This window comes from Diadema setosum, chromosome 3, assembly GCF_964275005.1.
Source record: "Diadema setosum chromosome 3, eeDiaSeto1, whole genome shotgun sequence".
NCBI classification, from domain to species: domain Eukaryota; kingdom Metazoa; phylum Echinodermata; class Echinoidea; order Diadematoida; family Diadematidae; genus Diadema; species Diadema setosum.
Genome location: NC_092687.1, coordinates 34823050 through 34849797, shown reverse-complemented (window position 1 = coordinate 34849797; position 26748 = coordinate 34823050). Strand labels below are relative to the sequence as shown.

General features: G+C 40.5%; 1 protein-coding gene across 1 annotated transcript; it reads right to left on the bottom strand.

Annotated features, from left to right (window-relative positions):
* Window positions 1-648: 648 nt before the first annotated feature.
* LOC140246811 (deubiquitinating protein VCPIP1-like) lies at window positions 649-21918 on the bottom strand. Its single transcript, XM_072326142.1, has 14 exons — window positions 21039-21918; window positions 19126-19254; window positions 17325-17455; window positions 16332-16443; window positions 15365-15589; window positions 13952-14045; window positions 13236-13382; window positions 10002-10191; window positions 8270-8542; window positions 6928-7209; window positions 6296-6503; window positions 3937-4077; window positions 2151-2338; window positions 649-1692 (listed from the first exon to the last, which is right to left on the bottom strand). The coding sequence occupies exons 1-14, from the start codon at window positions 21913-21915 to the stop codon at window positions 649-651; spliced, it is 4041 nt and encodes a 1346-aa protein (XP_072182243.1). The 5' UTR covers window positions 21916-21918.
* Between the last annotated feature and the right edge of the window lie 4830 nt (window positions 21919-26748).

Below are 26748 nucleotides of genomic sequence, written 5' to 3'. Positions count from 1 at the left end.
TAAACTCTGATACAATTCGACCTCGATCATCCGGCCTCCTTTTATCCGGAAATCTCTATTATCCTGACGCGTTCACGCAGTGAAGGATTTTCTTTTTTTTTTCATCCAAAAATTGAGGAAAAACACTGACTGTCATGGATTTATTTCACTAATTTCATAAGATGTGCATGATAGGTTTCTCAATATCTAATGAGGTAAAACATGTATGATTTTCACATAAAGATATACTTTATTTTTGTGAAGGGACTACAATTTTGCGCAGGCTAGCATAGATTACACCACCGTTGCGGGGTACGCTACCTGCCTAGCTGCCAGTGCACTGGGACGGCAACTTGGACGGCAGCTATATACATTAGCATTGTGTCTCCCATATCCGGCCAATTCGCTTATCCGGATGAGCGCCAGTCCCGACATGGCCGGATAATCGAGGTCGAACTGTACAACTAAATTGCAAGCAGTGTGCTAACACTGAAACAGACTGTGCTTCTTTATTGCAATGCCCCCACCTTATCATATGAAATAAGAATATATAAAGCTACATTGTAGTAATGAAAACTGCATATTATACCCTCTCTTGCAGCTAGATTCATACACTATGTACACAGAGCAAGTGGCGGTGACAATTTTTTCAAGCGACTTCTTTCGGCATTATAGATTACCGTCCTCTTTTTTTACGAGCACAGTGTATCCTGGGCCGAGGCGTCGCACTACGTAGCCAGATTCCTCACCGGGCAGTTCCACACGTATGCTCTCCTCTGGGCGGATAGCGGCAAGAGAAGGTGTGGTACTAGTACTCGCTATGGTCGTGCAGAGCTGAGCAGAATTTGCTTCTCCCTGGCTGGCTGCTCCCGATTCTAGAGATACACCTGGTGATGTTTCCGCTGCCCGGATCTGGCCCTGGGGGAGCAGCGAACCAGGGTCTGTGCTGATCTGGCTGCTCGTCTGGCTCTCCTGCGACTTACCATGGTGTGTCTGTGAATCACTTGTTGGCAAGCCGCCTTCCAGTCTACCACTGGAGTTTGGGGATTCGTCTCCTGCATGACAAAACTGGAACTGAGAACTTGCACCATCTTCTCCACTGGGAGAGTCCACTTCCATGGGCAGGGGTGATCTGTGACCCTGCTCACGGTGTACACTCTGGTTTGCGCAGTCTGTGTCCATTGGTATGTCGCCATCAACCCTATCCAACGTTATGGTAGATCCTAATTGCCCACCCTCAGTCAAAGCTTGTCCACCATCATCTTCAACAGCCACACCAGCAGGACCGTCACAATCAGGAATGGAACGTTCCTCACTTCCCTGCTGATTGTGCTCCAGCCTGGACAATTCCATTTCGTCACGGGGTTGATCTAGACCATCTGGAATGCTTCCATCACGATATTGCACACTTCCACTGACGTCCAACACATTGAGCGACTTATCGTCATTACCATCACACAACCCATCTCCTTCTGTCGCACTCTCTTGCACTCCCCCGCTCAGTGAGTGTCCTCGCCCAGCAAATGCCACATAGCCACTAGTGGAGGGCTCCCCCTCCGGCGCAGGGTTGACAGCGCCCACTTCCAGTGACCTCTGACCAAGCGCTACCTCCTGCAAGTGCTGGAGGTCGTCGACGTCGGGGTTGATGGGGAAGTGTCCAAGAGGTTCGAGACAGAGCTCCAATCTGTCGTTTGGGGCAGAGTAACGGAAGCGCTGGAAGAGAGACGAAGAAAGAGAGAGGGCGATGGATGGGTGAACAAGTGAGGAGACTATTGACCAGTCTCACTAGGACCAAGATGTGTGAGATCTTCTTCCCTCAAACAAGACGAAATGTACGCTGCTAATGAGTGCACTAGTAGTGGATATTAAAGCTGGATGGGTATGCTGCCTAGGAGAGTCAAGCGAGTGCCCTATCAATGCAGCTTTGTAAACGTACTACAAGGTGTTCATCTTGTCGCATGTCTGGCAGAAGCTAGGGCACTAAGCATATGAATTCTACTAAAGTATCGAATTTTTGTTTGTGACATATATTGATAGAGAGTGTTGAAAGTCCTTACATTTGATGCAACCAAGAATTTTGGAGCCTGCAATAGTGAGGGCCCATCTGTGAGATAATCGTCAATTTTTTTCTTTAAAAATCAGCTCAATAAGAAAACATGAGCAGGTTTTACCTTTTCTGGTATGGAGGGCAGCATACAGTGCTTGCCATCCTCAAGGCCAAGGTCCCTCTCCACGATGTTGTAGAATAACCCCCCATGCTCGAATAGTTCGGGCCTGCCCTTGGAGAAGGTCCACAGGTCCATGCCATTCAGTTTGGCCATCAGGCTCAGCGACATTAACTGGACTTCTGCATTGCTTGCTGCGGGTGGTTTCATTGACAGTCAAAACAGAGGGACATAAAATGTTCAAATTCAAAGATCTATGCTAAAATATTCAGCTCCATAATCCTACAAAATATGTACATATTTATCTCTTCTTTTTTTTCTCTTATCTTAATTGCTTTGTTAAAGGTTGCCCAGATAAACTACAGTCTCTGCAAATTGTTGGGTACACTTCTCTGCTGGAACTTTGATGTGTTCTCCCTCTCCCATAAAAGGCAAAATCACTATAACACTGAACAAAAAATAATAACTAACAAGAAATGAACAAATAAACATAAATAAATCAAAAAAAATCTGGAATTATCCCTTTCTTTACCAAGGTGCAAAGTGGTCTTTGGGGGAAAGTTTTGAATATCATGTCATCCCTATATTATTGCCGAAACCAGCGTATCTCAAAATAACTATATTTTTACAAATGACAATAAGTTATTTATATCTAATACTATAGCTGTAAAAAAAAAAAAAAAAACAAAAAACAAAAAAACAAAAAACAAAAAAACCTTGAATAATACATTGTTTACTCATTATTTACACGTCCCACAAGCTTTGCTTTTTAGTGGATCAGTATTTTCCATAATTGAAGTTATTTTCCGAACACTCACGAAGTATACATGCATTGTTCCTCGCAATTATTGTACATATGTTGTTGTATATAATTTATTTCGTATACTACATGAATTTTTTGTAAACGTTTGGACAATATCATTTCATGACATGTATACTTTGTATTATGTTTTGATTTTCGTTGATTGGAAATAAACTATGATTAAATTGCATCGATTGAATTGATATCTAGATATCTACGCGCATGGTGAAAATCAATATGCTAACAATTGTATGGAAGGACTTCTGTCAACTGTCTGGACTACGGGATAAAAGAAAATAAGCATAGTAAATTTGGCACTTACAGATCTGTCCAATTTTGAAGCAATAAACACTTATCTTGCTGTCAACCACAATCTTTTCCCGGCATCATTTCTATTTATGATAGCAGAAACACTGGAAGCACATGGGATGACAGCTGAGATTTTTCAGACTGGAAAACTTTATCAAGAGTACCTTTTAACTCTTTATGTGCCACGTTTGCACGCCCAACTCAGTCGACAGCATGCCAAGTTCGCACATTCTGCTCATAACGGACAAACCCGCAGAAACCAATCGATAAATCGCCAAATGCCACGGTACAATGAAAGCGTTTCTTGCAATTCCATTCCTGTCAAATTGAATGTTACTTTCATTTTACGCGGTGATTGGCGATCAAGCTATGTGAAGTTCCCTACTGGATTTGCGAGTAAATAACTGTCACTGCTTTTGTGCGCAAAAGTCATGCCTCTACAATAATAGGGATAATGGTCAGGTGAAAGAAATACAGTAATGGATTTGTTATACAAATTTATATCAAAGCAACACTTGGCAAATTCTCTACAACTTTGCTCATTATATTTCCAGAGTAACAGAAATGTATAGGCATTACACAGACTTCAAAAACAGGCATGACTGCATTGCTGTCTCAGAATAATGCAACACATTGGGGGTTTACAACATGACACATAAAGAGTTCACAGCTGAAACTTACCCTCATTGTCCCTGATCTGCTTGAAGCCCTTTTGGAACTCTCTGAGCAGGGCCCCCTGGTCGAGGCCCGTTTCGCTGCTCCCCGCCCACTTCTGTCTGTTGCCAGCAATGCCTGCTGTTGTGCGCCTGCTCTGCATGGCATCTTCTGCAAAGAGGGATCAGCCAAATACATAGAAGCAAATGGATGAATCCCGAGGATACATGCTTCAGATGAAGTCTACATTCATCATCATCGTCACGGCCACCAATCGCGCGATCGCCGTGAAATTTTGCCTGAAGATAGAGCTGGATGTGAACTAAAAGATTACATGGTCATACAATAGAAAAATATTGCCTTTCTATTTTTAATAAATGAATTATGCAAATTTGTGCATGAAATCATATTTTCACCTTCAACTCCATTAAAAAGACTGAAGCATTGCTAAATTTTTGTGTCAGAATTCCTCGAGACATATCAAACAATTTTCATGTAAAAAAATAGCACAATCAAAATCAATTTCTTTTGATTTTATTGTTTTGTTAATTTCTTATGCATTTCATTGTTTTTTTACCTTTTGTTTTCTATTGTTTTTTGCCAAAATTTGTTGTAGGAACTTTTTCAGGCTTATCTACACTAGAACTGAATAATTCCAATGGTTAAAAGTTGAAATAATCTAATTTATATCAATTTAACCAAAAAACACAATTAGCATTCAATTTGCACACGATATCATGAATTTGAGCTGTTTTCGGGTTGACATGCATATGCATAACATTACGTAACTTCAAAACGGTGTACCCAGACGTCGCAAATTTGGTCTCAAAATATGCGGAAGACTTTAACGAAAAAAGTCGTAAAACGACGTGGCAAAATCTTTGCGCGTTGCGGAATCGTGGCGCGAAACGTCGAGGGGGGGGGATCAATTTGACCCCCCCCCCCCCAGTTAGAATAGGGTTAAAGAGCATACAATTCTAAGGGATTCAAAGTCTATTAATGATGAAAATCGGTTTTGAATTGGTTGATATCCACAAAAAAGTGGCGCTTATGAAAGGGAGTTCCCATCCTTTAATAGTAGTACTTTTTTGTTTTTGGATATCTCAGATTTAGAGAAGCACTGCATTTACTGTCTATAAAGCAAAACATGTGTTTGGTGTAGAGCACTACAAAATACAAAACGTAATATAAGTGAATGCTGAAGATCCTAATTCTAAAGTCAGTAAAACAGTGCAAAAACAGGTGCAGCTAAAAAGTGGCTTGTACAATTCCCCATGTAGTCATCTAATTATCCAGTCTGCATGTTATACACTTTTTTTAAACAATGCTTGGATGATACAAAATCTTTAAATGTCAGCATTCTGGCAGACTTAAGTTTTTCTGGTTGCAAAGAAATGTAACAATGTGAGAGCAAATATTTTGGAGAAATGAATGGGACCATGCACAGCAGCAGAGATGGTTAAAGATTATAAACAAAACAACAACTACACAATGTCTTTATTTTTATTGACAATGAGCTGGTCTCCTAAGGCTGGGCATTCAGACCCAGTTGTTACCTCTGTGGCCGCTGGGATCTGGTAGGACCTCTACATAAGAACAAATTTATAAAGGCTTCACAATATCATTTTCTGTATGCGACCGTCCATCACAAAACCAACAAAAAGTCACACCACTTGATTTTATGTGAGGACTCAAAAAAAAGGTGAAACGGGTCAACCAAGTCAGTCTTGAATTTTCATATTTTCTGAAAGAGAATATTCTTCTTCGACATTATTCCTAAATTTGGGATCATGAAATAAATGGGCGGTTTTTCTACAACCCCCCCCCCCTTTTTTCTTTCTTTTTTTTGTAGAGTAGTGTGATCAGGTATGTCTTACAGGTCCCTTTTCTTTTCTTCAAAATCCTTTGCACAGTCTTCACTTTCAACTTTACTAACTTTTGAAAGGATAATGCTACTGCTTTGAAAGTTGGCATTAACCAATGTGCTGATAGAGCATGCTCAATTTCAGCTCAATCTGATAATCTCTTTATTGTTGTTGCTATGGTGGTTTACATCCTGTTTTTGTCCCATTCATCACACAGCTAGCACGGCTTGGTAAAGATTTAATAAGCGCTTGAATACACCCTGTACTTCAGAACCTCTTTTCTCAGTTCACACTTTCCGGAGTGTGTTCTTTCTTTCCAGTATTTAGATAGGTTAGAAGAGTCCATCTGAATTGATTTATACATCATTTTAAACCTTAGAGTCTGTATTTTGAGAATCTGCCTTAACAAAAAATCCACGTCTGACGACTTTTTGTTGGTTTTGAGATGCAGGGTCACATATGACCCTGAGCTAGTCTCATAGGGCTGGGCATTCAGACCCAGTCGTTACCTCTGTGGCTGCTAGGATCAGGCAGGACCTCCACGGTGAGCTTGTCGCCGTTCTGCAGCGGGAGGGGCGCCGTTTCCTCCTCGCCAACGGGGGGCGCCCTCAGCTCCTTGGGTGGGAAGCCGTGCTTGATGCGCTGCCTCACCGGAGGAACATGCAGCTTTGTCTCAATCAGGGCCTGCAGTTGAGGATAACTTGTCCCTGCTGGCAAGACTAAAGTAGCCTGCATGGAGAAACAGAAGAAGGGATCATTTCATCCATTCAAAACTATGTTTCTTGGAATATATCACTGAGGAAAAGAAGAATTCAGCTGTGATTTTGATATTGTAATCGCATGAATACCTTTTGCATTGTAATCGCGTGAATACCTTTTGTATTCCAATTTCGTGATTAAACCCACTTTTCCTCACAATCATACTCCCATGTATACCATATGGATCCTCTAGGTCTAATTAGTAGTGGGATAAATGAAGAATTTGGGATCTCCCATTATTGTCAAAGGATGCAAAACAGATTGGATCGGCTTGTATCGAAGAATGTACAGCCGATTGGACCTATCATGAATGTCAGTCACACTATATGGTATGAAAAGGTCATTAAATGATGAATGGTGAAGTTGTGCGGGGGGAGAGAACAGGAAAACTTACATGCTTTCCCTCGGACGAACTCAGCTTTATCCTGATGTCCCGCGGCGGCTCGATCGTTGGGGTGGTACCCGTCTCGATGATGACCTGTTGTGGAGTCTTGACCTCCGCAACCTCCTTTGACCCCGGAGTCTGGACGGTCGACTTGCTTGTCTGAGCCTGCTTCTCTCTCTCCTGCAGCGCCGTCTGTCGGCTCTGTTGTCGGGGAGCGTTCTCCGAGATTCGCTTCCTGATCATTCTCTCCGTCTCACTCAGGGTTAGCTCTTCCTTGTGCATGGATTTGGACTATACAGATGCACACACAAACAAAAAGTGCAGTATATATCCATACAAGAAGGATTGGTTTTTTTTCTTCTATTTCTTCTTCTTTTTGCTGAATGCGATACTGACACAAACACGAAATATGATTTGTCACAGAAAGAAAACATGTGACCATCCAGCTCAAACTCCACAAAAAGTTGGAAATTCAGATTCTTTTTTTTCTTTTTTTTTGTAATGGACGCAACTATGTCAATTGGGTTGACTGGCTCAAAATTTTAAAGGGTGTGTACAGTTCTAGTCGAGGTGAGGATTTAGCTTTTAACGTTTTGCGAGATATTTAGAAACCACTCTATGAGATGTCATGCAGTTCTACAGGGTATAAAAAGTTTATTCGAAGAAAATCACTTTTGAAATGGCTGAGATATCCAAAAACAAGGTGAAACAAAGAGATCCTAATAAAGTTGTGGCATGTCGCCTTTTATTATTAGCACTCTTTTGGATATCTCAGCCATTTGAAAACCAATTTTCATCAAATAAACGTTGAATCCTTCTTAAAATGACATGCTCTTTCATATCTCATAAGAGGTTTCTCATGATCTCACTTAGGAATGTTCAAAACATGAATCCCCACCTCAACCAGTACTGTACAGTCCCTTTAATATCTTTATTTAATATCTGCAAGAGTAACCTTTTCTCTTTTACCTACTATTGTATACGCCATAAATTCAGCAAAGTGATTACCCATGATTTCCCCGAGTGGTTAAATTTGGGATAGTGGAGTACTGTAGTGAAATGAGAAATGTCTATGTGTGCGTCACAGTCATATTAAAGATCAGAGTCATTATTCTTGTGTGTCTTTAATTTCGCGAAGAAAGAAACAAAGAAGGAAAGCAATGATGATAAATAATACAAAACACTATCTTATAATTGATAACATTGGTGCCAACATTAACAACATCATGAAGAAAACAAAACAAGCGAGGGGGGGAGGGAGGAGGGGGAGGAGGAGGAGAAAGAGGAAGAGACAGGGGAGCTGGGAAAGGAGGAACCATGTGAATACGAGCAAAGCAATCAAAGTCCTTACTGTGCCGGTCAGTATGATCTTTGAGGGCGACTGGACATCGGAGGAGATCCTCTTGGGGGAGCCTTCCTTAGCCTTTGCCCCCGGCTGTCTCCTGGGAGACTCCGTCCTGTCTCCCTGGGCTGCGTCCATCTTCTCCGACCCTGCCAGGTGTCTGGGTGAGGTTCCGCCCTGGTGGACCGAGGAGGAGCCACCGGGCGATGACCGGCCGGCTGAGCTCGTAGAGGGGACGTTGGTCAGTGAGGGAGGCTGGTACGCTGGCTCTTTACTGGCCGTCTGTGAGTCATGAGTATTCAAACAATTGATATCTATGAGTCATTAATATCAAAAGTCATTAATATTTTACAGATGTATTCATATTTATCCCCCATTCCAAGCAAACAAGAGGAAACCAACCAAAAAGCTAACCAGAGGAAGAAATGCATCATAAAGAAACGAGAGGTTATCCAATATGAATAAACAGCTGGCTTTACTTCTTGGACAAGCTGTCCTCAGAGCCAGAATAACATAACAAGCATGAGAAAAAAAAAAAAAAAAATTATATCGATACTGAAGTATCATGAGCTTTTGACTCGTATCATCATATGGGAATTCATCTGCAGCCTTGATATTTCATAAAATGGATGAATAGAGAAGTACTTATTTTGTTTTGTTGAAATATAATTTTACCTACTATGATTATCAAATAAGCACAAGTTTCACAAACTAGTTTAAATGAAAGTCCCAATCACAGGATGCAAAGTGCAGGTGATATTGCCAATTTATACGACGTATGCACAATGTCAAGTTGTTTATCACCATGCTTATACTACAATCGTAGGTCCAGCCTCCAAAACCATAGTGTGGACGATAACTGGGACTTAAATCTCTAAGTGCCCCAGTGAAGCTTGTCTGGACCCCGAGACAAAATTTTGAGGGGGAGTGACCATGGGTCATGATTGATAGCATCCAGCCGTACAGGTGACTTCTGTTGCACTGAAGTCCTCTGGACCAGCAATTTTCTTTTGTAACATTGAAATTTTGTAATGGTCAAACAATAAAGTGGATACAAATGTACAGATGATCATTTTGGAACCTAAATTTCTTCTTCATTTTGACAAGAATTTTGTTATAATCGTGTTCGTTAGAACAGGAGTGCACTGTATTCAGGGTTTGCCCCAAGCCCTGATTGCCCCCTGCAGCTCGGAGACAGTCGAGATAGTAGTGCTGAGTCGCAAAATATACAAGATCTCTCCAGACTGTACATGTGACATGAGACAACGTATGAGGGCCAGATTTATCTACTGATATTACATGAGAGAGTCAAACTCCCTACTCTCTCCCTCTTTAATGTCATGAGGGAGATGTTGTCTTTGTTTTGTGTGTGTGTGTGTGTGTGTGTGTGTGTGCAATTACCCATGGTGTAAAACGAGGACACACACACGAACCAGCTATGGAACTTTACATTTAAACTGAGGACACACAGAGAACCGAGGATGTCCTCAGTATGCAGACCATTCCAAACGGTCTGCTTTTGCATGCTTTTGCATGTAAGGGGGTACATGTTTGTAGGTCTTCAATTATTGTAATAAGTCCTTGGTTGGATGGTAATATACATTGTATGAATGGGTCCTCGGTTGACAAGAGTCCTACTGACACACAGGTCCTTGGTTATGTGGTAAAATTCTTATGGGTAAAACGGGTCTTCTGTTTCCACCATAGATGCATATGTGTGTGTGCTTTTCTGTTTACTCACGTTCTGAAGGATGGACTCCACCACTTTCTGCACCAGCTGCTCGTTGCCGAACTCGCCAGCGAAGTGCCGGTTCACGAGCTTCTCGGCGATCCGGAAGGCGTTGCTGTTGAGCTCGGGCCGTCCCTCGTTCTGGAACCAGACCACCTCCTCCTCAATTGTCTGCCCTTTCCACGACAGTGGAACCGAGAAACTAAAATGAAATTTGTAATAATAAATAATCATAACTAGAATTATCACTGAAGATGATTAATACCCCCGCCCTAGTGTTGCTTTATAGTATGTGATGTCATGAGGGCAATGACGTTAATACCAAGTTTGTGCATTTGTCGAATTGGAAACAGAATAATTTTAGTTTACTGTACAATTACAGAGTTGACACTGAGTATAAAACTTACAGCAAATGGAGACATGCTTTCCCCCAGCATCACTACACTCAAAGACCATCATACACACCAAATTTGACCTTCTTAGCTTGAATGGTTTATTTTGATAAAAAAATGAGTGGTTACCATGGCAACACATTTTCCTTAAACTAACACATTGGTGTCTTCCAAAACTACACATCTAGATCATGATACATACTAAATTTGACTTTAATTACTTGAATGATGGAAAAGTTATTCGATCTGCAAGGTTTTGGTAAAATTGTGGTTACCATGGCAATGGTTTGTGTGACAAACACAAAAATTATGTGTTCCACATCTATACCTCAGGGCCATAATGCCTACCAAATTTGGTTTCAATTGCTTGAAAACTGCGGAAGAAGTTCACTCCACAGGATTTTAAAAAAACATGCGGTTACCATGGCAACGCATTGTCCGATACAAATACAAAGGACATTTTGCAAAACTAGACTTAAAGAGCATCATACACACCAAATTTCACCTTCATAGATTAAATGGTTCAATTTGATACAAAAATGAGTGGTTACCATGGCAACACATTTTTCATATTTTAACACATTGGTGTCTTGCATTGCGTAACTACACCTCGCGATCATACATACTAAATTTGACCTTAATTGCTTGAATGATGTGGAAGTTATTCAATCCACAAGGTTTTGGTAAAATTATGGTTACCACGGCAATGCTTTGTCCGACAAACACAAAAATTATGCGTTCCACATCTATGCCTCAAGGCCATAATGCCTACCAAATTTGATTTCAATTGCTTCAAAACTGTGGAAGTTGTTCACTCCAAAAGATTTCGAAGAAAACATGCGGTTATCATGGCAACGCTTTGTCAAGTACAAACACAAAGAGTGTCTTGCATAACTACACCTGTAGATCATCATAGATACCAATTTTTAAATTGATTGCATAAATACTATCTATGGAAGTTATTCAATCCACAAGGTTTTGGTAAAATTATGGTTACCATGGCAATGCATTGTCCGACAAGCACAAAAAAAAAAACATGTCTTGCACATCTATACCTCAATATCATCATTTACCCTAAGTTTCATTTAAATTGCTTCAAAACTGTAGGAAGAGTTTGCGACGCAAGATTTTGCAACAGAACGACCGACCGCCTGACCAACATCACTGTGATTCCTATATACCCCCTTCACACTATGTGTGGAGGGGGTATAATAATGATGATAATGACTGTACAAATAATAATCAAGGTGGTAGTATTAGCAGAAGTTGAGGTAGCAGTAATAATTGCAATGTATAAAATGTTTCCATTTATTGTAATAACAAACAAGACCTATCACTGAAAGTGATCAATAACCCCACTTAAACACTTTTTCAACAGTACACTGCCAGGAACTAAACAGCAACTGATGTGCTGCTGCCATTTTCATACAGCGAAAATCACACTCACATACACACACACACACACACACACACACACACATAAAAAACAAATAAATGCTCTGTGCACATAAAGGCAGGAAATATATTTAGTAGATATAAAAACAAACTTTAAGGAAAATACAGACATATTTAAAGGGATGGTACAGTATTGGTGGAGATGAGAATTGGGCTTTTAACTTTTTGCGAGATACCAAGAAAACATGTATGATATAGTACAGAGCATACCATAGAAAGAGGAATTCAAAGTTTATTTGATGAAAATCGGGTTTGGAATGACTGAAACATCAAAAAACAAAGTAAAACAAAGCCACCGTAATAAAGTGTGGGTCCCACTCTTTATCAGAATCGCTCTTTTTGGGATATCTCAGCCATTTCAAAACCAATTTCATCAAAAGAACTTTGAATTCCTCATAGAATTACATGCTCCTTCATATTTCATAAGAGGTTTCTCATTATCTCACCAAAAAATGTTAGAAACCTGAAATTAGGTCTAAACCAAAACTATACGATCCCTTTCAGAGAGAGATGAAAAGTGACAGAACTTTGACAAACAGCAAAAAGCAAAAGAGATTTTTTTTTTTTTTTTTTTTTTTTTTTTTTTTTTTTTTTTTTAAAGGAGATGGCTAGTACCTGATCAGTGGGAATCAGTGGGAATGCTGGGGGATGATTGTTCCAATCCTTGTGGATTCATTTATGAGTACATTTGAAGGGTTTGTTTGCAAAAACCAATAAGTCCATTTTTGAAGATTTTGAAGTACGATCTCTGTCATAAAGTACAAAATAATACCTTTTAAATGATATATGAGGCACTACATATAAAGGTATATTTTTGAAGTTATGGTCAAAAGAAGCAAAAATTTTCTTATTATTCTCTTTATTTTTCTTGACATTTAATCGCAAATATCTCCATTTGGCAAATATGGACTTATCGGTTTTTGCAAACAAACTCTTCATTTGTTGTGCGAAAATCATTTCCTTCAGAATGGTCTCATATTGAAGACATGTGCAGTTCAGTGTTTCCAGGTTAGCATGCCTGTACAGTGTCGGGGCGATCGTTAGCGGGCTATTCAAGATCACCCGTCACTGTACAGGCATGCGAACCTGGAAACATTGAACTGCACATTACTTGAATATGAGACCATTCTGAAGCAAATAATTTTCACACAACAATAGATATATAATGTACTCTTAAATGAATCCCACAAGGATTGGAACAATCATCCCCCAGCATTCCCACTGATTCCCACTAATCAGGTACTAGCCATCCCCTTTAATCTTATTGTTATTGTTATCTTTGCTTGTTTTACTTTCTTGGGGTTCAGGAATCAAAATAGTTCAAATATAACAACATGTAATAGCAAAATGAATTGACAGACAGGACCTACTGGCTATCTGAAAGCAAATGAAGACTCACATAAGAGGGGGGTTGTCATACTCCACACCGCCCCAGAAGTGTTTGTGGCCACAGTCGCAGGTGGTGGAGTCGGATGGGGTGCTGGTCCGATCCCCGTTGACGTAGACGATGCTGCCGTCTGATTTCAGACGCCGCAGATGCGTGGTTCTGCAGAAGAAGACAACCAACAATAACAACAACAAAAATCAGGGAAGAGAATTTTCTTTTTTTTTTTTTTGAAGGCAGGCTGAGCTTCATGTAACCCTGATAAAGAAAGCTTCAGAAGACGAAAAACTGGTCAGTGATTAAGAAGACAAAGTCTTAGTGATGGTGATATGGTCTTCAAAATTTCAGCATTACGACATCATTTATTACACAAAAAGGAACTGCCTGTTGTAAAATCAACAATAAATTTGGCCATTATAAGGCTCATTGAAACTAAGTAACTTAAATTTGATACAAAGCTCAGGATCCAGCAAGGCAATCAGAAATTGACATTAAAATATTTGTTGATGCCCATAAGCTTTGTAAAGATTTGAACTCACACGTCCTACCATGTGTCAACAAGTGAACAAACATACTGTGTTCCCTAATATCAAAGACAAGACACTAAATTGACATGGCAAAGGGCTGGACCCAATTCACATTACAAAATCCCTGGTTCAAAATCAGCCAATAGAGGGCGTGCTTCTAAAAGGCTTATCACAACCGGCTTCAGAAGGGGGCCGTAGGCTTACCCTGAACCCTGGCACCAGGGGCACGTGGCGTCCTGCTTGTAGGTCAGGTCAGGGACAAGCTCATCCGTCACTGGATCATAAGTACATTGCAGATCTATATTGATGAATACCACATGAATAAAAGAGAAATGGAACGATATTCAAAGATCCCTTTGGCATAAGTTTCAAGGTGATTTGTATACTATTAAACCCAGAATGTTAGGTGTGCATGAAACTTCAATAAATTTCAAAAAAGTAAAGTGCACAGCAAAGTGTATGTCTACACAATGCATCAAATGCCAGGCAGGTATTTGCAACAGTTACACATCTATATTGTTTCTGGTTTTACAGTACAAAGTGTAAAATTACACAGAGAGTTTGATTGACTTTTCAACTTAGCAGAGTCCCCCCCCCCCCCAAAAAAAAAAAAAAGAAATCATGAAATCTTATTAACTGTCACTAATTTTTAATGAACACCATTACGTGGTATTAGTCTCAACCACTTTTGAATATGCAAATCAGTAAAGGTCCAGTATAAATCACATTCAGCTGTCGACCGAGTGATCGCGACAAAAATTGGCACACACACTGTGTGTGACGTAATCTAGAATCCTGTGAAGTTGACTTTATATTTTCGAAAATTATCATTTATGCTAAATTATGCTAATTTATGCATAATGGTGCATGAAATCAGACTATTAGGTATAAATCACTAAATAAACCTCAAAACAGGCACATTTTTTGTGTAAATATTCTTTTTAGTGTCCTTAGCAAATGTAGAAGAGAAAAAATTGTGCCATCAGAGAAATTTCTGAAGTATTTTATTGTTTCTTTTAATTTCTAATGTATTAATTTGTTTTTTTCAATGTCTTACGTATTTCTCTGTTTTTTCAACTTTTTGTTTTTTTACTGTTTTTTCGATGAAATTTTTCTGCGACATTGTGCCAAACATAAAAAATAACCCCAAAATAACTATGCTTTTATGGAATTTGAATGTAAGCACAGTTTACATTGAAATTGTACATGAATTCAAGTTTTTGAGCAATTTTTGGTGTGACATGCACAGGATTTATGTGTAACTTCGGAACTGCGTGCCCGGGCATCGCAAATTTGGTGTCAAAAGATGCGGGAGACTCGACAGACCTCCCCCCCCCCCCCCCCCCACCCCCCCCCCCCCCCACCCCCAGTTAGGGTTAATGTTAATCCAATGTTAAAAAAAAAAAAAAAGAAACTCAGCACAGATTACATACAGTTTTCAATGGAAGCTGTAGAATATTGTTGATTTTGCTACAACACGCATTTCCCATATAGACACTTGCCCAAGTACACTGTGTACTCTGGACTCGTCCCCAATGGGTAAAAGTGCAGAGTCGTTTTCAGAGCAACTGTCAGTATGAAGAAGGAGCCTACTATGAGAATGTTCATCCTCCTCACCATTGGCACGGAAGGTGTACAATTTCCCCTCCTCCAGCTCCCCATTGATTTCCGAGGCCAGCTGGTAGAGTTCCCCGCCCCTCCTCAGGTCCCCCCGGTCTGCCGGCCCCACCAGGCTGGGTAGCTGGCACACAGCCTTGCACATCAGGCAGCTGTACAGCTGGTGCTCCTGTACGGCGTAGCGCGTCCGCTGGATGATGATGTCCTGGTGGATATCGACGACGCCTGGACAGCGGAAGAAATAAAAATTAATATTATATGGGTCTACATTAATACTGGTCGGAGAGTGGTCGTGATGTAATGACATGACTAATGTAGCAGTGATGCCATTTGGAGAACTTGATGGTGCTAGAATGAAATGGCATGTATTTATGAACAACATATTCTCAGTTGTCTATCATTGTATTAACACAACATTCAGCAGTCCTTTGGAAAGGAGTCACATTTCCACTGTGTACAACATTTTAACTAGTCGCAGCACGCCTTCGGAATCTAATGTACCTCCCTTGGAGAAGACATCCGATACATGCATTTGAAATCTTGGACAATGCAAAATAATTTTGCAGCGTTGTTCTTCATACTTTTTCGTCTTTAACTTCTTCTTTTTTCTTTCCGTTCTTTCTTCCTTCTCATTCGTTCTTCCCTCCCTCTTCTATCCATCAACTTTCTTTCTTCATCATGCCACATACGACAACATTTCTCACAGCATTTCAAGTTTATCTTTTGGTACAGATTGGTCTTTTAAACATTCCAGAAATACGATGGCCTCTTCATTCAAAGTATGAAAAGGTCCGAGTTCAATCAAGTTCATAGCCAGGCTCGGGTAGGGACTCACAAGCGACACAGACTAAAATGAACATTTAACCAACTGTGCAGTAAAGATTATGTACTGTACGTCCTATAGGGTTATTACGCGGAATACATACTTCCAGTAAAGGGGAGAGGGGTTTTAGTTCTTGACCTGTACCTGCTCTTTTGTAGATGTAGTTGTATGCATCGGACACCAGTGATGGGTGTACACCATGTTTGTCTAGGAAGAGTCCCTCCATTGCAGTTGCAAGGCGCTGTACATACTTTTCCTGCAAATTGCAAACATTCATGAAAGTGTAAAATATCATCATACATCATAATGAGCAGCTTTCTTGAACTTGTAAAGACATAAATTAAGAGACAGCTATTGTTTTCTTCTTTGTTTCCTGTTTGAATATGACTCTTCCTTTACCATAAAATCAAATACCCTTTTAAAAACTAAGTTTAATATCGCATTGAAAGAACTACACTGAGAAAATGAAACACAAACATGTTTCTTTGATTGAGTACTCTGGACAGTTATACTCATCTACAACTAGTTTCATGCATGGATCAACAATTTTTGTCCTCGGGCTTTTTACGAAGCACATGGTACATGAACTCATTCCTTTCTGAGGAAAAAACAGTAATGCAGAATGTTGGTCTACACGCACATTGACTGTGACGCCCAAGACTTGGTTCTATGGACGCAACACAACCTCTCCTTGATTTTTGTATTTAAAAAAAGAAAGAAAGAAAGAAAAATAAAGAAAAAAAAAAAAAATAAAAATTGGTGTTCAGAGTCTCTTTAAATGAGATGAAGCAACGGCATTGCTTGGAAAAGACATACGAGTGTAAAGTCTGTGAAGAAATGTTTGACATAAAACATCCAATCCAGTGCCCCCAAACCAACAGATTTTTCAAGGCTTGGTTTACTTGGAGTTGGCTTTGAAAGGGTTGTGTAAGATAAAGTTTTGTTAATTACATTTTCTTATAGTAGTCTTTATTTATGTTTTGCTTTGCATTTTAAAAAGTAATCTTTGTTTTGCTTTGTGTTTTAAATACACGTAGTAAACCTTTGTTTTCTTTATGCGTAATATTTGTTTTGTTTTGTTTTGTAGTGTTCTAGATTATTTAAAGCAACTGTATAAGCGAGGGTATGACATCAAACCTGTAGTGTTCTTTCCCCTCCGATGGTGCACATGTCATCAGCATCAAACTCAATGTATTGATTTATAGCCTCTTGGGGGGTTCCCCATGCTTTAGTCAGCATCCAGCGGGGTAGGCGAGGTAGAGGGCGCCCTAATCAAGGAAAGAAATATAACACCAAGTAAAATAGCTGCAAATGACTGAAAGGAAAAATGATCTGAACTAATTGAGGACGAATGGATTTTCTATTGCACGCACTTCACATACAGTTTCCCAAAGTCTCCTTGGGACTAGCCCATCTTCAACAGGAGAAATGGGAAGACTTGATGCAAGAATGTGAATTGGATGGAGATACTACATTTACAATGCAAGAGAATGTCAAATCCTTATAATCTTATCCCTATTCTAACTGGGCTATTTGAGACCAAGTTTTTACTGAGGGGGGGTCAATTTGACCCCCCCCCCCCCCTTCAGATCTCGGCCGCCGATCGTGCAATCGCCGCGAAATTTTGCCTGAAGATAGAGCTGGATGTAAACTACAAGATAAAATGGTCATACAATAGAAGAATATTGCCTTTCTATTTTTAATAAATTAATTATGCAAATTTGTGCACGAAATCATATTTTCACCTATAACTCCATCAAAAAGACTGGAGGATTGCTAAATTTTGTGTCAGAATTTCTCAAGACACATCAAACAATTCTCTTGAAAAAAAATAGCACAATCGAAATCAATTTCTCTTGTTTTTTATTGTTTTGTTAATTTCTTATGTATTTTATTGTTTTTTCGACCTTTTGTTTTCTATTGTTTTTTTGTCAAAATTTGTTGTAGGCACTTTTTCAGGCTTATCTACACTAGAAATGATTAATTTCAATGGTTAAAAGTTGAAATAATCTAATTTATATCAATTTAACCAAAAAACACAATTTGCATTGGATTTGCACTCGATATCATGAATTTGAGCTGTTTTTTGGTTGACATGCATATGCAAAACATTACGTAACTTCAAAACGGTGTACCCGGACGTCGCAAATTTGGTCTCAAAATATGCGGGAGACTTCAATGAAAAAAGTCGTGAAACGACGCGGCAAAATCTTTGCGCGTTGCCAAATCGTGGCGCGAAACGTCGGGGGGGGGGGTCAATTTGACCCCCCCCCCCCCCCCCCCCAGTTAGAAAAGGGTTAATCCATCCACTCGTTTTTCTTTTATCATAAATCACCGGATGATTTAATCACTACTTTGATTCTTGCATTTGGTTTTTTTTAACTTCTGAACCTACAGCTGTACTTAATTTACTACCCTCATTTGCTCCTAAGCCACGCCTGAAATGCTACAAATTTCAAAGTAAAATGCTACTTCATGCTTAGGTTGACTTGCGATAATTGCCCTTTACACTATAAAATGTTACACACTCGTAAGCATCAATTCATTACCTGCCTGGTTAATCGCTCTTGTTGTGCCAGGAAAGCAGGAAGGAGGATTAGTTACATCTTACACTCACCTGGGAATATTTTTTTTTTCTGGCCCCATTATAAAAACAAATAAACAAAGCTGGAGCATTATACCCTCAGCTTCAAAAATGGTTGAGATAGAAAAAGCCTTCCAGATTCTGCTTACATCATGATTATCACAGTTTTGTATAACTTACAATAAACACAGACGAGAGCAAAAGACAACTGGAAGGAAATCTTTCAATGAATTCCTTGTCGCTACTTTTTTTGCCCTCTTTCTTGGTAATGGGTGTTTTTGTTTTTGTTTTTGTTTTTTTGTTTTTTTTTCTGTTCTGAGAGTTGGTTTGCTTATTTGTCTGTTAGGCACTGACCTTTGACCCCAACAAGGGCTATGAAGTGATTGCGCCCAGAGCTGCTCCAGGCCACACAGAGAGGCTTGTTGAGGGTTCCGTCCTTTCCGCGACACTCATCGCGGCTATGCAGAACGGGCAGGAATACACCTTAAAGGGGAGCAGATACATGTAATCAAAATTTGAATTAGACAAGCTGTCTGCAATGCATTATATATTCAAGTCTTGCACATAACCTGCAAATTCAAGGAAGTCACCGCCAACCTTACACACATAGCTCACCAGAGCGTTGCCAGACACAGCAATAACTGATGAAGGTCTGCCACCATTGGCACACATACCAAAATCATGTACTAGCATGGAGATTCCAAAGAGGGATCTGGAGGTACCCATATCTTATGCTTTTAAATACCTGTAGGCAAAGTATATTTCCCAAATCAGGGAGACAATAAATATATTTTCTGGTCAGGACAAGCAGAGATTTTTTTAGCTTTTCAGAAAGCCTCATGTAGAATCAGGTCACCTTGGCAGCTCTGCTAACTCACACAAACTGAATTATAAAAGATGCAATACAGTCAGTAGAAGCGAATGCACTGCATGTATACACTGGATACAGTTCAGCCAGCGATCAAGTTCCCCCTAGATCGCGATCACGGGCGATCAGTTTTGATTGTATGCAATTCGGCATACAATCAATTGATTGCGACATATCGCGTATGCGATCACTGATCGCCTGTGATCGCGATCTAGGGGGAACTTGATCGCTGGCTGAACTGTAGCTCTTTACTAGCTTCTCTGATTGAAGATACAGTATTCATCGCATAATCGGGCATCTGATAATCGGGAACCTCGCTTAAATGAAATACGCTTCCCAGAAACATTTCCAATGCATGTTATTTTCACTGGATAATCGGGCGGGGACCTCTGATAAACGGGACAATTTCTCTTCAAGCGATCTTTGATTTTGTTGATATACCGGTATTACACAAAAAATCTACCAAAATACCACAACAATATTTCAAAGATTCCCTATCAGCTGTCGTTTACATCGAACTTACAAAGCAAGCTTCGGACTGGTGTGTTTTGACCTCTGTCCATCCAGTACACATACATTTCAGCTCGCTGCCCGCCTTCGCTTTTCTGTACATGTGTATATATGGCGAGCTAGATCGCTACATATTGACAACACATACAGTGCAGTGATCGCGGCAAGTAAACAATCAAGCCGTGATGATTGAATGATTGAGGGACTTTTCATTGACGTTCCCACAGTTCTGGGTAATCATTTCCCATGGTTGTGGATATGAGTCTGTACAAAACGCTCTACATGTTCAAGAATTCTACGAATGTTTAAGAAAGTGCTAGCTTTTTAATCCACATATTTTGTGTTTGAAGAGAGGTGACAGAAGAAGAACCCGGTTGCTATGACTCTACATCGTTGCGAGAATGCAGGGAGAGCTAGAGGGTCGCGCTGAGGGGTAGCATGGTTGTGTATTCGGGCACATGTACAGTACGTCAGTATGCATGTGTGTGTGTGTGTGGGTGTGTGTGTGTGCATTACATGTACATGTCGTATGCCGTTAGTGTATGGTGAGTGCACATCGCGAAATCGGGCACCCCGCTTAAAGGGGTCGTGTTTGCTACTCCCAACCTGTCCCGATTATGCGATGAATACTGTATTCCCAACTATGAAAACATAGCAAACCAGCAGTATATCCAAGTATCAAAGACTGTACACTCTGCACATAAAATATTGCCATGAAAATATCGTTAACTGTCACATTGTATTAATAATCTGTGACTTTTACACATTTTACTTTTGTGAAGCTCACAAATAATTTTCTGATGGGGGAAAAATACAAGAAAAATCATAATAATTCTCATGGAACAGGTTATAAAAGGTTATCTTAAGAATGCACTGAAGATTTATGTACCTGAGTAGTCTCCAAAGCTTTGCAGACCACTCAGGGAGTCCAGCAGGATGATGGGTCTACGGAGCACATTGGCCAGCCCAAAGATGTGGATGTTCTGCAAACCCATGAGCTCGTTGGGGCCCGGGAAGTATTCCGGGTCGCTCTCCTGAATGATGTGCTGCCACTCGTCTTTGTCGACGAAGTCCCGGAACAGGGCCTGGTACTGGGCCAGGTTCTGCTCGAAGTGCCGCTTGAGGTTGGTGCGCAGGGCGTGCCAGAAGAGCTCGCGGCCGACCAGGGCCCGTGAAATGCCATGAACCAGGCAGTGGCCATCCCCGTCAGCGTGGATGGGAATGAGGACCTCCGCATCGCCATTGACGAGCCGTATCTGCTCCAGCGTGTTCTTGAGGTAGCCCGCGCTCCCCGTCTGGTCCCGACCGTACCCCATAATGTCCACGTGCTCGGGCTGGATGAGGAATGCCCGGCCACCGAGGTTGGCGCAATCAAAGATGTCGTTCTGGTTGAGGCTGCGCAGGGGCTGCGCCTTGCCCTGCTTATCCATGCCATACTCGGTGAGCAGCGGGCTCAGCAGCTTGCACTGGTAGTTGGAGAGGCCGAGCACCTTCACCGAGTCGGTCGTCTTCTTCGGCGCCAGCTTGCCCACGAGCACGTTCCGCACCATGTTGCGCAGTGCCACGTCGGGGTCGGTGACTTCGGCGACTCCCCGCACGGCATCCAGGGGGTGCCGCTGGCCACAGTTGCTGCACTCGACGCTCGGGTCGTAGGAGAGGAAGTAGAGCCTCGACTGGCAGTGCTCGTCTGGACAGGTTCCGGACAGGAGGCAGAAACGTTCCTGGGAACCATCGCTAGAGGTCGATGGCCTATCGGGCCTTGGCATGCTGCAGACTCTACAGTCTAAGCAGAAAAATAGAATATTACTCAACTGTAATATCATGCAAAAATACTCTGCCTTGAGGGTTTCTTGTTAAAACTATGGACGACGCTGACTCGATAAAAACTTGTATACTTGGGTGACCCGCACCTCGCCATAGTTAATGTTTCAAATGCATATTTGAATCACATTTCGTCACTGCAATTCTATGAAATCCCATTTACATAATGGAAAAATTCTGAAGATTCCAATGGAACCACAAATTTACTGTTTGATACCGGAAATTTGCAGCTATCATCCTCAAACGCGAACGATGCGAAAAAGTTGCGCGCTAAGGAAGGGGCCCGCAACTCGCCACCCACGCTCACATAGACAAAGCACGTAAAAGTCATGTGCGATGACCGTGAAGCTTCCATAGACAGGCACGTAAAAGATGCGTGCGGGTGACCATGATGATACTTATAACACGTATTCCTAAATATAAATTTCACATTTTCACGAAAAACTACTTGTTTTTCACCACACTTTGCTTGTTTGTGGTAACCCTACCAAATTTCAAGTTTTTTAAGGGATACTGAACACAGTCCCGGGCATAATTCTGTGTTCAGTGTGCTTGTAACAATTTTAAGCCGGGTGGCGGTATTTGGGCCCCTGGCAAGGTGCGGGCACCTCACTACAGGGCAGCCAACCTTGAGTGAGAGTTTGGCGTGAGACACTGCGAGGGAGCGGAGCGACCTCCTGGCTAGCGCCTGGCGGCCTGCTGTACACAGTCAGTGTATGTAAAGCGATGTAAAGCACACGTCATAGCCACATGTACTGTAATTTGCCAAAAGTACAGCTCACGTGGTATAGGTAGAAACTAATCGTAATCCAGTAGCTCATCTTTGCGCGTGAAGACACCCGCGCGGGAAAATCTCGAAATTTTGGGCTCGGGCATATCGATATTCGGAATATCAGAAGATTTAGAGATATATAAAAGTTTATGTTTGTAGTCACCTACATTCCATTTTGGGGGTTTAGCGTGAGATTTCGTTTATCAGAGTGAGACAGTCAAAATTGGTTGAATTGCGTGAGTCTCACGCTCAATGCGTGAGAGTTGGCAGCCCTGTCACTATACCTATGTACCCGATATACAAAAAATTATACTTTTTTGTATGGCCACGAAATGAATAAAACTATTCAAATTTGAGGCATAATATTGGAGATGATCTCACAATAATGCTTTTGACAGCACTTCACAATGCTTTATTTTGAAAAATGTTCCCTCTCTATTCAATCCTCTCACCCAATCAATATTTTGCATTGTTTGATAGAACATGTAGTTGAGCATGGAATGGGGATGCATACCAACTTCTTGCCCGCTTTCGCTGAGGTAGATTACCATTAAGTCAGTTCTAGGTCAGCCTGCAAAATGAATCTCATTTGGGGGCAGTGCCATTGATTGGGGGCTCTATGTTCAAAAGAGAACTGCGGGAGAAACAGGTTACAGTTATAGATTCTAAAAATGTTTTAAACTCCTCAAAATAAGTTCTGCAATTAAGGTTTGATACAAGTGTATATCATATTTTTCTAATACCTGCATTATTTTCATTAAATATGACATCATACAATGTATAAGAAAGCCTGATTAATTATCTTTAAAATGACACCTCACTTGCTATGACTGGGTGTTCTTGGAATGTCCAAAACAGCCGAGTATGGGGACAGATGAACACTGAAAAGTCGCAACAATTCCGCTAAATTGTCTTGATAATGTACAGTTTTGATGACAAAAGAAAGAAAGAAAAAAAGGCCACTGGCATATTTAAAGCAATGTTGGAATGAGAGCACTTTCAAAAACTCCCATTTCCTAGACATCAGATGATTGTTTGGTCAACCTTTACAAAGTGTAGGCCTACCAATTGTTGCCTTAATTTTAATCTGCAGATACTACAAATGTAGTGCAGTCTTTTAAATCTACAATGTATGACTATGGATGAAGCCTGGAATCTAATGTCATGATAATCTCACAATGCATTCTTTTCAAGCGCATTCCTTCTTTGAAACGACAAAGCAAATGGAATTACACTGTTTGACATAACACGTTTGCTCTATTTTGCAACATTTCACATTTCACTTTTCCTCGTACTCATGCAGCATGCAGTATGGTTGAGGGGTCTAGATATCGCGCACGTAAATTTGAAATGCTCTTATAATAGAAGTTATTCTATAATCGTACCTGAATTTCTCAATGAATATCACGAAAAAGCAGAAAAATCACCTCCCAGAATCTCCTGATGATACGATGACGGAGTAGTGCGCTGTCGCCGTTTGTATGTCGGACTTTCTTTTATGCGTTCAATTTCTCGGGGTATGTAAAGATCGCGCAGCTGCCCTCTGTAGTTTCATGCGTGAAAGTGTCTGCCCCTCTGCGGCTGTAACGTGCTCCGGCTTTCGTAGAATATTTTTTCACTTGATATTAAATTTGTCCCTGTTATAAGCAACAGCAGTTTTACCTAACTTGTGTATATTATTGTTATTATTATTATTATATGTGTTATTATTATTATCATTATTATTATTATTATTGTTATTATTAATATCATCATTATTACTATTATCACCACCACCATCATCGATCATCATAATCATCATCATCATTATCATTTTCATTATTATTATTACTTCCACCACCATCATCATTTTATCATTCTTATTATCATTATTTCTATCATTGATATTTTCATAATCGTTAATGATTTTCATTTATAAAGTTTTCTTACAATATTTCTAATCACTTTAACCAATAATATACACGTAATATAAAATGGAAAAAAGTAAAATATGAACATATACTTTGTGTGTGTGTGTGTGTGTGTGTGTGTGTGTGTGTGTGTTTGTGTGTGTGCTTACCCATTCGTCACCCTCTCATTTTCGTCACCCATTTGTCACACTCTCATCTAATTTGTTTTCTTCATATTATGGCCCTCCCCTGTCACAAATATATCACAAGTTAGCGCAAGAAATCACAAGCAAATTCAAATTGAAATCACACTTCAACTTCGATAGACTGAAATATTTATTCCTTTGTAATATTATAATCGTTGTGTTAAAATTTGACTTCAAACAACATAATTTATTAACAGTATTTCAGCGTAGCTGGCAGCATACATTGTTCTTGTGTATGATGACGTCACGTGGTAAACGATCGATCGAACAAATTACGAATTCTATCGACTACGAACGAGACAAGCGAGACGACACGTCTAGGCTACAACATCCTTAGAACAGATTTTAAGGGAAGGTAGGTTTGCACAAGGTAAAAAATTGGAAATTTAGTGGAAAATTCGTTGGAAATCAAAATTTCTTACCTGCTTCCTTCTCATGTTGAGCGGTAAGTCAGGTATGTTTATTCCATGGGCGTATCGGCAAATTTTGCGCTTAGTCCTACGCGTAATATCGCTTGCTATACGCAGTTACGCTATGCGCGATCATTAGGTCCCTGCGCGAGATCTAGTACCCTTACTATACTGACTACTGTGCATTTTACAGGAATGCATAAATTAATGTAAACAAGTGAGTTGTCAATGTCATTGTAAAGACAATTAATCAGGCTTTTTTTACAATGTCACATTTGAATAAAATAATATAGGCCTAGGTCTAGTCTAACGAGTGTTAGGCCTAGTTTGAAGACAAATACATGATACATCAAATTGGAATCACATGACTTTTTTGAGGAGTTCACGTTTACTGATTAATAGTTAAACTTAGATTAATTAACATTAGAATCTAAAATTAGACAAGGGCAAGGAAGGGGTTTAAATTGTCATTGTGCAATTTAATCAGCTGTAACGTTAATCAGCAACATAACTTACCACATGCATCAAATAAATCATCTGCAATAACCGTCCACAACATCTGCAATACACAATGTCAAGATACACGTGTAGAATGTTGTAACGTTAGAAAAACCTGCTGCCAAGGCGTAAATTGCCAGTTTCAACAGTAACGTTAGACGTCTTGTTAGACTTCAGTGGACAGTCAGACTCTGAGTCAAAATTGTAAACTAAACAGTAAGTAAACTCAATCGAATCCGACCTCTCTAACGTCCAACGAGTACCGCCACGTCTTACCCGGGCCGGGGGTATTTCAACACGTTTAAAGGTGTAGACAGTTTCTATTATCTTCTAACGTTTGAATCTAATTCGCATTTGTTTATTGAGTCTGAGATTGTCAATGTTCGAACAGAATAACCAAGGAGCTATATAGAACCTAGCTCCTTAGAATAACAAAGTCCACAGCACAGTCAGCGCAGTACGTTACAGCACAGGCTCTTCAGTTTTTAATACAGCTGCTGCGAACGTGCGTGAACTTGTCAATTCAGTTGAATTATACGACGTATAATTTGTACACTACGAAACAAAGCAAAAATCCCCTCCAACTAATCTGGAAATTACGTAGAGTATAACTTACCACCACCAAGTACGGATCAATAACAGTAGGCCAGAATGTGTTTGGAGTCTCTTCAGAAAAAAAGTCCCTTTCCTCCAAAAATCCCCTGTTATTGTGCAATAATAGTGTGCAATAGAGTGTGTGTTTCCATTGCACTAGCCTAGCACTCTCGTCAACTGCACTGCGCGGCTTGCGCGGCTAGCTAGCTTGCATGCCTCGGATCGGGGGGAGCGAGCGAGCGAGCGAGCGAGGGGATCGAGAATGAATCATCAAAGATCTTGAAGGGAGCGGATGTCTCCGTACAGTATGCATGAAGGATCGGATCTGTGTATAACGTAGGCCTAGTGTTCTACACTATACGAATCCTACGACGATGACCTACGGAGCTAAAGCCCCCGTCACACTAGA